General features: G+C 42.0%; 1 protein-coding gene across 3 annotated transcripts in view; it reads left to right on the top strand.

The window, feature by feature from the left end:
• The first annotated feature begins 1,656 nt into the window (after positions 1–1,656).
• Positions 1,657–11,308, top strand: part of TRIM37 (tripartite motif containing 37) — a 32,087-nt gene continuing 22,435 nt past the window's right edge. For all 3 annotated transcript variants that reach the window (XR_012631680.1, XM_074890368.1, XM_074890367.1), the window contains exons 1-7: positions 1,657–1,859; positions 3,499–3,600; positions 4,950–4,990; positions 6,055–6,171; positions 7,373–7,460; positions 8,310–8,432; positions 9,763–9,886. Coding sequence is in view for 2 of the 3 variants with exons in the window: in XM_074890368.1 (XP_074746469.1) it covers positions 1,839–1,859; positions 3,499–3,600; positions 4,950–4,990; positions 6,055–6,171; positions 7,373–7,460; positions 8,310–8,432; positions 9,763–9,886 (616 nt within the window). In the remaining variant the exon portion in view is untranslated. The remainder of the gene's footprint in view (positions 1,860–3,498; positions 3,601–4,949; positions 4,991–6,054; positions 6,172–7,372; positions 7,461–8,309; positions 8,433–9,762; positions 9,887–11,308) is intronic.

Raw genomic sequence — 11,308 nt, 5'->3', positions numbered from 1 at the left:
TCTGGAGATTGTCCAGTCCAACCCCCTGCTCAGAGCAGGTTGCTCAGGGCAGGGTCCCGAAAAACTCTTGAGGACAAAGACTCCACAACCTCCCTGGGCAGCCTGCTGCGGTTTGACCACCCTCATAGTAAAAAAAAAAAAAAAGGATTTTTTTTTTCTTATGTTTAATATTTTAATGTTTATTTCAGCCTAATTTGAGAAAGTATATGTTTTTTTATGTTCCTACTTTTTTTTTTTTTTTTCTGAAAAATGATGGCGGTCAAAGGAGAGAAATTTAAATCAGTGCCCTTAGGAAGGGGAAGGCTGATTTGTGAACTCATCGGTGAACTGATAGGTCTACTTAAGAGTTTGTTGTAAAACAAAGAAATTCACTCAACGGTCAGAATCCAATAGAACTGTTCAGCAGGTATTCCTTATTAGCAGCGCTGGGGTCGCCCTGGGGTTTCTCCACCATAAGGACTCCCCAGAACTAGCAAGGGACATCAGTTTACATACACACAAATCATACATATTCATTAGATTTCCTGGAAAGCGGTGTCTTATGATAATGAGTTCCCAGAATTCATTTACATAGTCCAAGCATGCATAGTAAAAATAGAGTGAGGGTCTTCGGTTGTTGAGGGAAGAGGTACATGGTCTTCTTCATGGTGTCTGCTCCTTCCAGAGCATGCGCTGTGAAAAGTCCAGGTGTCTTCTTCCTAAATTGGCAAAATCATCCTCCCTAGATAGTATCTCTGTGTCCTTTTGTTTGAGTTCCCCTTATCTTAGTTTGCCCAAGTGCCCACTGAGGGCTTTGAGTCTGGTATGTTACATAGGGAGCGTTTTACTTTAGACGAAGAGGCCTGGGGAAAACAGTTGAGGAGTCCCTGGGAAACAAACACAAGCAAAACTTTCATCCATCACAGTTAGTCTTAATCAGAAATTCATTGGTTTGAGCCCTTTCAGTTGGGAAGAGGAACAGGTTGTCTATTGAAGAAGAAAGGGGAGGAAAGGACAGAGATAACTTGATTTTAGGTCTGCTGCTGTGTCCTTTTACTTACAAGGTTGCTATCACTTCACAGATTTAATGTCTAAGCATTTAATCATATTGATCCATTTTCAATACAGGGCTTCATCCTTGCTCTCACTACCTCCAACAGTGTTAAATATTTATTAGTGAAATCTGGCTAAAAAAAGAAATATGGGTTAGTGGGAAAATAACTGCAGCTAAGGTTGTGCTGTGTGTAATTTAAGAGCAACTGCCACCTTGAGGACAGGCACCGGGCTGTTTCTAAAGCCCTGTAGGTGTGGAAATCCCTCCCTGCAGCTCGATTTTGTTTAGCGCTGCCTTGCGCTCGCTCAACGCCCAGTAACTGAGGGCAAACCTTTTTGTCTTAGAACCCAACGGTTTCCAATTCCTCTGAGAAAGCCACAGCCTCTGCCCGTTAACCCGTGTTCGGGGGTGCGATGCTCGGCACCTCATCGCGGGCCGGGAGCGCCGCCGCCGAGCGCTGAGCCGCCCCCGCGCTCCCCTCAGCAGCGACCAGGCCGCGGCGGGATCTGCGCGGGCTGCGCGCGGCGGACGGTGCCGGGCGGCGCTGCCCCGCCCCCTGGCGGTGCGGAGGGCGGGCCGGGGGCCCCCGCGCATGCGCAGTGCGGCTCGGCGGGGAGGCCCCGCCTGCCCTCAGCGGCCGCAGGGCGGGTTCGCGGAGGGAGGAGCCTCCCCGCGAACATGGCCGGGGCGCTGCCTCGCCCCGGCGGCGCCTAAACCTGCCACACGCCTTCGCTTTCCACTCCCGGGCAGCGGCGTGGGGAGCGGGGCTGGGGAGAGCCTTTCCCCCGCCGGCGGAGCCGCGGCCATGGACGAGCAGAGCGTGGAGGTGAGCGCTTGGGCGGCGGGTGGCGGCGCTCCCTCAGGGAGGCGGGAAGGGCGGTGCGGGGGAAGCGCTGCTTCCCGCCGGCGCATCCCCGGGGCCGCGGGGGAAGAAGCCCGGGCGGCTGCACCTTCTCCTCCGTGGGGGACGGTGAGCGGCCGGGGCCGGGCCTCTCCCGCGGGAGTCTGGGGCAGGGCAGCCTGACCTATTTACGGGTCAGCGGAGGGCTGGCGGGCGGTGCGGGGGCCGCAGAGCCCTCGGCAGGTCCCTCTCCCTTGTGTGAGGGGAAAGGGGCCGAGCGGCACCGAGCCATGGGCGGCCCGAGAGGCGGAAAACAGCTTTGCACCTCCGCGGTGGGCAGGGATGCGCAGAGCAGGGAGCTTTGGCTCGTATGTGCGCTGAGCAGCTGGGTAGGGAGGAAGCAGGGTGTAAAGAGGTGGCATTTCTAGGTGACACGCAGTTATTTTACATAGTGAGGGTTAGAAAATAAATTGATGGAATGTTGGAGATGCCTCTTCTGGAGGTGGATGGAGACCTGGCGCTGACTGAACCCGTCTTGGCATGCGTGAAGGCACAACACTCAGCGGTGTCTGTCGGTAACCTGGGCAGCCTGCACGCATTGCTGTGGTCTGTATTAATAGCAGTCAAACAGCGGAAGAATTTAAAAGACCTCGTGTGATAATTTCCTGCAAACGCACGTATTACATTTTAATGGTTTGCAGCCATTAAAGATGACACTAATGTATGGGAGATACTGTGGTATCTGTAAATTGAAGATACACCTCACTTTTGTGCTGATTTATAATTTCAACTCTGTGGGGAAAAAAATCAGCTCAGACGAAAAATCTCTCAAAGTTTCATAGTTAAAGCCAGAAGAGGTCTAGCTCCTATACAGTACAGAATTTAAAACTTCTTTGTCAGTGAAAAATCTATCCATATGGAAAGCAAACATCGCTTGGCATTTCAAAATACCTTTCTCGTGTGGGGAATGGAGGGAGATGAAGTGATTGTATTCTAGAATAAAATGCTTCTTTCTTCAAATGGGTATAGTAAAAAAAAGTGTTAAATTACATTTTTATTGCTCGAGATTGATTAAATGGGGGGTGAGAGAGTGTGGAAATTGTAGAGCTAGTGTTAATGGTAGGCCTTAATGTAAGCCTTATAAAAGTCAAAAAAATGCCCCGTCCATTCAACCCCCCTCGTTAGCATTCTGTATAATTCATACGAGCACTTACCATGGTTTCAAATTAGGTTCGTGGCAGCGCGTTGGAGCTCGTGGCTGCAGAATCTGCAGGTACAGCACAGTTTTTTCTGACGACTGTTCAATCCTGTGTGAACATAAGCAGGAAGAATATCTTGGCTACAGAAAGGCCCACTTCAAAGAAGATAAGCCAAACAAAGCAACTGTTCCCTGAAGAAGAAGAATAGTGTTATAAAATGGGTGCTAAGAGCTGGTGTAGTGTAGGAGAAAGTGGGGAGGAGAGCCTTGGTGTTTGACGTGGTATCTCGCTCTGAGATGCGCTATCCGTAGCTGTTTGGAATGGGACTACGTTTATGAAACCTGGCACTCTGCCTGGAAAATAAATGGCACTCTGATATGGTTGAAGTATGTGGCTTAACAATAGCAATAATCTACCCTTTGCAGAGCATTGCTGAAGTATTCCGATGTTTTATTTGTATGGAGAAATTGCGCGATGCGCGTCTGTGTCCTCATTGCTCCAAGCTGTGCTGTTTCAGTTGCATTCGGGTGAGTTTGCTTATTATAGTTTATTCTTGTAAATGTATGAACTTTAAAACTACTTATTTTATGAACACATTCTTGCCTCTTTCTTTCTCCTTTTCCTGGAGTTCCAAAGATTTCCTGATCTGTGCCCTTTAGTTTCCCTTTCAAAATCTTTTATGACACCCTGAGGGAAGACGAGGCAGGCTGTGCATTGTGTTCAGTAGTGCTAATTATAGAGACTATCTGGAATAATTGCTTTTAGGAAACAGACATATAATGATCCCTTCTTTAGCATCTTTTGAGAGTTAGTGATGCCTGGATGGAAGACAAAAGTTGGGACAGGAATCAAATGCTGACTTTACATCTGTCAGTACGGAGCACTGGAAGGTCATAACATCACCTTTTGTTATCTTGGAGATGTCTTTAAACACCAAAGTAGTATGATATGATCAGATAGGGGCTAAGTATTTCTTGAGGGAGTCTGGTATAGCAGGTTGAAGCAGCATCTGAAGCACCTCAGTTCATTTATTAAGGTCATGGTTGCCAACGTGTAACACTTCATTTCCGAGTCCACACGCTGTGACGTGGTAGTGTAGTGGGAGAGGGTTCAGCTGAGGTTTTCAGACCTCCAGTAGTATCTCCAGAAATTGGAACAATCCTCGTTTTGCTTTGAAAGCTCTGACAAGAACTATAGGTGAAGGATTCACATTACAAACTAAGAATGTTAGATGACATATTGTTGCTGGGTGGTGAGAGATTATTCATGAGAATCTTTAAATGTAGTAGTGAGCTGACAAATATAAGCCCTTCAACTGCTGAGCTTTTACACTTGTAAGTTGTAGTGGGCAGGTGAAATTCTTTCCTCAGCGACTTGTCTTTGGAGCTTTTTGGAAGAGAAACATTCAAGGGGTCCTTGTGGATTTGATCGTTGAACTGCAGGTATCTGCCTTGAGTATAAATAACTTGAGAGGAAGAAATAAGTTACCTTGAAGACTAATAATTTAGATGGCGAAAATATGCTTGTTCTATCTTTTGCTTTCTTTTGCTGAAACATGCTCTATAGTCTATGGCTATGGGAGTCTGCACCAGGTGTGTGGTTTCTAGTAGAATATTTGGTACCTCAAAATTCTCTGCGTAATTTTAACTGAAGTGTCTTGACATCTACAGAAAAGTGGTTGCTTTGTTACTAAGATACAGATAGCAGCTTCTTCTGTGACTAAGTGGTTGAACAGTTAAATTACAAATCTGTAAGAAAAGGAAAAAATACAGGAAGATAATAAAAAGATGTAACTCTTAATTAACGATAGAATGTACTTGCTTGCAGTTCTTTTCTTACAGTATCTTTAAAAATGTTTTTCCTTTTTCCTTCATAGCGTTGGCTGACTGAACAAAGAGCTCAGTGCCCTCACTGTAGGTAAGGTATTTTTAATACCAGAAACAGATTATCAGGAAGTGGGTGTACTGTCCTGTTATGATTAATCTTTTTTTCAGTGCAGGTTGCACTAAATTTGTAAGCTTGATTTCTGAGACCTGCCTGCTGTTACTGTAAAAATTTACCCTGGTATAATATTCTAAAATTTGTTCTAGTTTTGTGACAGGCTAAGCAAGATCTTTGTGCTTCCCCTATGCCACTGCTGTTTTCAGTGCAAGTAGTTGGTGTAATAAGAGTAACTAGAGAGTATCCCCTTAGAACTCTTTATATGCTTCTTGTGAGAGTCAGAGACCAGAAACTTCAGTTTTCAAACTGAAGTGTGTACTTTTTTTATACCTATAATTTGTGGGAGTTACCTTGTGTTGCAGCTTTGTCTGAGAGGTAGCTGCAATGTGTTGTTTGGTTTTTGGTTGTTTTTTTTAATGCAGTGCCCTACCCCATCCCCTCTTAGCACTTCTAGTCCTTGAGTACCCAGTAGTTCTAGCTCTTGATAGACCAAAAATTGGAAGGTAGCATATTTTTTCCCCTAAGGGAAGGGAGGTATTTAAAAACAACCAAACATTTTTGCAGAACTTTTAAAATATTCAGCTTTTAAAGTATTCGATCAATAGCTCTAAGGAGGATCAATAGCTTGTAAGGAGGTAAATATATTGACGTTTTGCAGAGCGGATAATTGAAAAGCACTGCAATGGGGATAGTTGAATAATGGGAGAAATTGAAGAAGCACTGAGAAATGAAATTATTTGCCCAGCGTTATCCAGGAGCCTATCAAGAAATCTGGAAATAGTTTTTGGGTTCCCCATGTAGCTACTCTGTATGTCATTGTGGGGTAGTTCCTTGTGGTTCCCGCCTCTCCCCAGCCCCCAAATGAGCAAATCAACTTAAAACATTACTTTTTTTTTTTTTCCTTATTTTCTGAAATAGCTTTTGCTTTTTTTTCCCGTGACTTTTCTGATAGTGCAGGACTGATGAACTGAATTCACTTCAATTCTTCTGTTTTAGCTCCTGGAGCTGAGTTCTTGCTCTAACTCTAATGCTTCTTGCAGAGCCCCACTGCAGCTACGAGAGCTCGTAAACTGTCGTTGGGCAGAAGAGGTCACACAGCAGCTTGATACGCTTCAACTGTGCAATCTCACGAAGCACGAGGAAAACGAAAAAGACAAGTAAATGGAGCATTCTTCCCATAAAACGTTTTGCAGTTTGCTTTATATGAGCAGGCTTTTAATTTCAATTCGTTATAAGAACTGGGGAACTGATAACTTTTACTTACTTAAAAGCTGAATTGTGCTCACTGTCTGACTAAAAGTTGGAGTTCATTTCTGTCATACTTAATGGAACGAGAAAAGCTCTTCAGTGTCTTTGCCTAGAAAACTACTCCTATTTCTGTTTTGACTTAATAAAGTTAAAATGAGAGATATGGGAAACATGAAGGGTAGTAATACTTCGTATGGCTCTTAGCCCTTCTTAGTGACTGTACATTAAGACTGTGGGTGCTGATGTGGTATCTCAGCACATAAAAGCAGAGAAGCTGGTCTGAGAAGATATCTTCTAGTCCCTTGCGAAAATGTAATTGATATACCCGGTTTGAGATCAAAGAAAATATATAAAGTCCCACAGAAAGCACTGCTGTTGCTGCATCTGTCACGTTACTGCTGTTCGTTCTCCTTCCTTGTCTTTAGAGCCTCCTGTATTTTCCGATATATTCTCTTCCTAGGAGCAACTGTCGGTACTTTCTCAGCAGGCTTTTCTCCTGTTTTCAGCTTATTACCAGTGCTACTATGTGTTTTAAGATACATTCTGGAGATTTGCAGGAGAAAAGTGTGATAAGAAGCATTGAAAAATGGTCAGGGACTAATTATGTGTTCTATGCCTGCCTCCTCCCCATGTTCCTGAATGCTAATGGCGGGGGAAGGGAGAGACATGTATTTTAGGTCTGTGCTTGGTTTGTTGATTCATTCTGTTCCTGAAATTTTAAAAAATGACAAAGATCAGTTTGTCCAAAAAGCTTATGAGCTGTTGCTCTGTGGTTACCTCAGGTCTTGTATGATCAGGATTTTAATAATGTGAAGTATTAACTGAGAATTCTGAGCTTGATTTATTGATGATATCCTTTATCTGCTGGGTAGAAATCCAATTTTAGTAATGTACTTTCTCTCTGTGAAGTAATTCCTGAGAGAATACCGAGAGCAACATTTATTTTACAAAAGGTTTTTACTGAATGTAAGTAGTATTCTTGCAAAACTGTGCTGATGTTTTGTGCTTTACTCTCAGTATCAGATAGCAAAACAAGTGAAGATATTAAATAGAGTTTGCAGAAAATTCATAGCTATTTTCTGTTGATGATGTGTGTATTTTTTGATTAAGGTGTGAAAATCATCATGAAAAGCTTAGTGTTTTCTGCTGGACCTGTAAGAAGTGTATCTGCCACCAGTGTGCCCTTTGGGGAGGAATGGTAAGAAGAGACTTGCTTGCTTATATGCACATGGTATGCTACAATAAGGGGCTGCAAGCATGATGCTTGACAGCAGTTTGAAGAATTAGAAATGCTCTGAAACTTATGGCTATTGAATTGCTGTGCAAATACTGTAGTTGCATGTGTATTTATAATTTAATGTGAACAATGCTTGTGGAAGGCGATACCTTCTGTTTATAATTAGAGAAGCACAATGACTTTTTGCCAAAAGGAGGTCAGAATTACCTTCCTTGTTATAAACTTCAAGATGTCTTGGACAAACTTTAGATGGTGGTGAGAATTTTATGGGAAAGGAAGAAGTCTTTCTCAGAAAATATAGATAACACTTATTTTATTTAAATGTCCTTGCCTGTAATCTTGAATATCTTCAAAGCTGTATTAGTAGCACAATTCACCACACTGTTTATTATCCTTTGAGTGTTTCAAGGAGAGACTGCTGTCATTGTTTGGAATATAAGTGGTTAACAGCATGCTGCCTTTGTTTGGGAAGGGTGTTTTAATAATAAAAAAAAATAACCCTTCTATCATTATTTGATTTGTTAGAGAATTTCACAGTGAATGAAACAGTATATTTTTGGAGGACTGTTGAGCCTCCAAATAACTCTTGACAGGAAGCTTTGATGGTATGAAAGCCAAATTCATGACTTCTTATGAAGGGAAGTGAAAGACAGACTTCCTACGTACAAGCTGCTCTGGAACTTTTCCAAAACAAGTGATACAGTAGGAGGCTTTCTTCCCCTCTCAGTAATTTAATAGGAGTGGAATAAAGTTAAAATGAGATGCTCTATTATTCTCCACCTCCTTCCCCCCATTTTTCTTTTTTGACAGCATGGGGGACATACTTTTAAGCCACTGGCAGAAATCTATGAGCAACATGTCACAAAAGTAAATGAAGAAGTGGCAAAGCTTAGGAGAAGACTCATGGAACTGATCAGTTTGGTGCAAGAAGTGGTAAGAAATTGATCCTAGAGAATGTTAAATTTTTCTGTAGTACTCCACTGTCAAAGGGTAACTGTGAAGTGGGAAATGGAAATAGTACGCCATTTTGTATGCTCGTGATGTTTTCGGTACCTGCGCAGAAGCTGTTGCTTCTGTGAAGATAATCAGATTATCCCATAGAGAGATGTGTTTACTTTTTAGTTACAATCTTTTTATGCAACGTGGAAAGATCAACGTATTCTCAATACTGTTTTTGTAGTTGCCAGACAGAAAAAGGTGGGAGTTAGGTAACAGGGAGTTTTTGTTTTGGTGTATGCTATTTAAAAGCTAGAGTTGCACAGTTCTTTGAAAGATACATTTTTGTCAACGCTTATAAAAGTGCAGCCTGCCGTGCTAAACAAGTATAAAAAATGCTTATTTTCCTTTCTTTTGGAGAATAAACTCTTGAGTATATTTGAGTCTACAGGATGGGCTGTAAAGTAGCTCACCGATTAGAGATTGGAAGTTTGTGCACCTCCTTTTTCTTCCCCTTAGGGGTAAATGTGTTAGACATCCAAATATCACCATGTTCAGCTTTGACAGTTTCAGTGGGAATTCCAACAATTCAGTACAGTTTCTTGAGTTCTAGGAAGGATTATTTTTGTGTTCTGCTGAATGCTGTTACATTTATTGTGTAGTCTTTGCGTGAATAAGGTTTTTTTTAAACAAGTTTCCGTATAGTTTTTGTCTGTGCTGTTGTTCAGGTAGTTGTTTGTCTCATGCAGTGGTAGATCAGCTCTGCTGCAGCTCAGAGGTGGCTGTTATCACCAAGTGGGCTACTTGTAAGTATTTGTAAAATGTTGAGAGGATTGCAGCGTTCACCTTCCAGGGTGAAGGGTGCGATTTTTATCAAATTATTCTTATTACCAAGAAGGTAACTTTTCTGTGCTGCTCAAGTTATAGAAGAGAAACTGGCAGTTGTATTTACAAATTTTGGTACTAAAGAATCCCCGTATGACAAATCTCTCTGTAATGAGAAAATGTTGCTCAACTTTACTGTTAACCTTTGGTCACCCACCAGAGGGCACGCTTAGGTGTTCAGTAAAAGTCAAAGGATATTTACAACTGGTGACAGGAATAGTCTGTAATACAGCTCATCTAAAAACACGTTTCTCTTTTCTTACTTTAAGCATGTAAGCTTCAGTAAGACCAGGGTTATTTTTTTTCCCTCATAGAAAAATAGGGCTGGAGGGGACTCTAGGGAGGCTTAGGCATTTCTGGGATCTGAGAGTGGAGTCAATGTGTAAATGAATGAAAGACACAGAAGCGTGAAGGCTTTGTTTTTTCCTGAACCCTGTTTTAGGAGAGGAATGTGGAGGCGGTGCGTAGCGCGAAGGATGAGCGAGTTCGGGAAATCAGGAATGCAGTGGAGATGATGATTGCCCGGTTAGACACACAGCTGAAGAACAAGCTTATAACGTTAATGGGTAGGTATTTGTCGGATTTATTATGAGTAGGAGCAATATATTAACAATGTGTAAAGAAATCTGTTGAGAAACTTTCTTGCCCTGGGAGTATGACTCCTTACACACTTTGTGGTGTTAAGCAAGTTAACTGCTGACAGAAAGCTACCTACAGCAAAGCTTTTAGTTAATTATGTAGTTACTGTGATGCAGTTCTAAGTTGTTAGGCATAACCTGGCTGTGTTCTGTGAGAGACTCCTCTCTGACAACTTGGAGAGCATTTCCATCTGATTGGAAGATGTTTAGTACCTGTCACCTGAAGTATTTTTACACCATAATTTGTGTTAGCCAAGAAACCCATAATTGTAATTTGACATCTTTGTAATATATACTTGTTCTAGTTTTTTAAATTACATTAAAAATCTATATGAGGTGTATGGTGAGCAACAGTTCAGATCCATACGTGTAGGCAGTCTGCAAAGGAAGAACGTGGCATCTGGAATCAGCTGCTAGTTTGGCTCCTGACACTTGCTAACCGGGGACTGGTCACTTTAACTCTCCTTTGGTATGAATAGAGGTGAGAAGACAGGTGTACGCTTACACATGTTGAACCTTACAGAAGCAACACTACTAAAAATGAAGTGTAGCTTTTGAGGAGAAGGACATAATGTTCCTCAGCTGGCTATAACTGTGTGCATGCTTTGCTCAGCTGATTTTGCATCTGTGCCTTGGTTGTTCCATGCGTGCTTTCATTTCCATAATGCATTGATAGGAGCACATAGTAAAGATGGCATCTTGGGAGATCAGTTTCTTTAGACACTCTTGAAATGTTAAACTTATGACCTTAGTTTTGCAGGGTATGCAACCAATAGATCAAAGTACCCAGACAGATAGGTCCTTGACCTTGTATCTATGTACTTGTTTTGGAAATAAAAGTAAGGCAGTAAATAGCTGTGCTGAAATTGTATTTCTGATGCTTGAAATCTTGATGCACAGACATACACACGCCCTGCCTCTCCCTGCCACCCACCCAAAGAAGACACAAAATGTCCATGCCTGGAAAATGTCCTTAGCTTTAATAAAGCTTGTTTTTATTCTCTTGGTTCATTCCATTAAAAACAAAACAACATAATAAATATATATTGGCTTATGTTTCAAGTTTCTCTTCAAATTCATGTCAGTACTTCAGAATCTTTAAGTTAAATCCAGGATGCATATGTTCATACATATTTTGTGTCTATATTGAATACAGTAATCAGTCACAAGATTTGTTTTAGTGTGTACTAATTAAAGATCAGCCTTAAAGCTGTGGTGGAACATCTTAATTATTTGTATGTACAGGTTAATATTTTGTCCAGGTGACACCTTTTTTTCTAACAACTGCCAAACACTCCTCAGGTATGTAATGTATGATGGGAGATAAAGTAAATCCCCATGATAGAAAAC

This window comes from Strix uralensis, chromosome 20 (assembly GCF_047716275.1).
Source record: "Strix uralensis isolate ZFMK-TIS-50842 chromosome 20, bStrUra1, whole genome shotgun sequence".
In the NCBI taxonomy this organism is placed as follows: domain Eukaryota; kingdom Metazoa; phylum Chordata; class Aves; order Strigiformes; family Strigidae; genus Strix; species Strix uralensis.
Note: the sequence above shows the minus strand (reverse complement) of the source record. Positions and strands in the feature narration are given on the sequence as shown.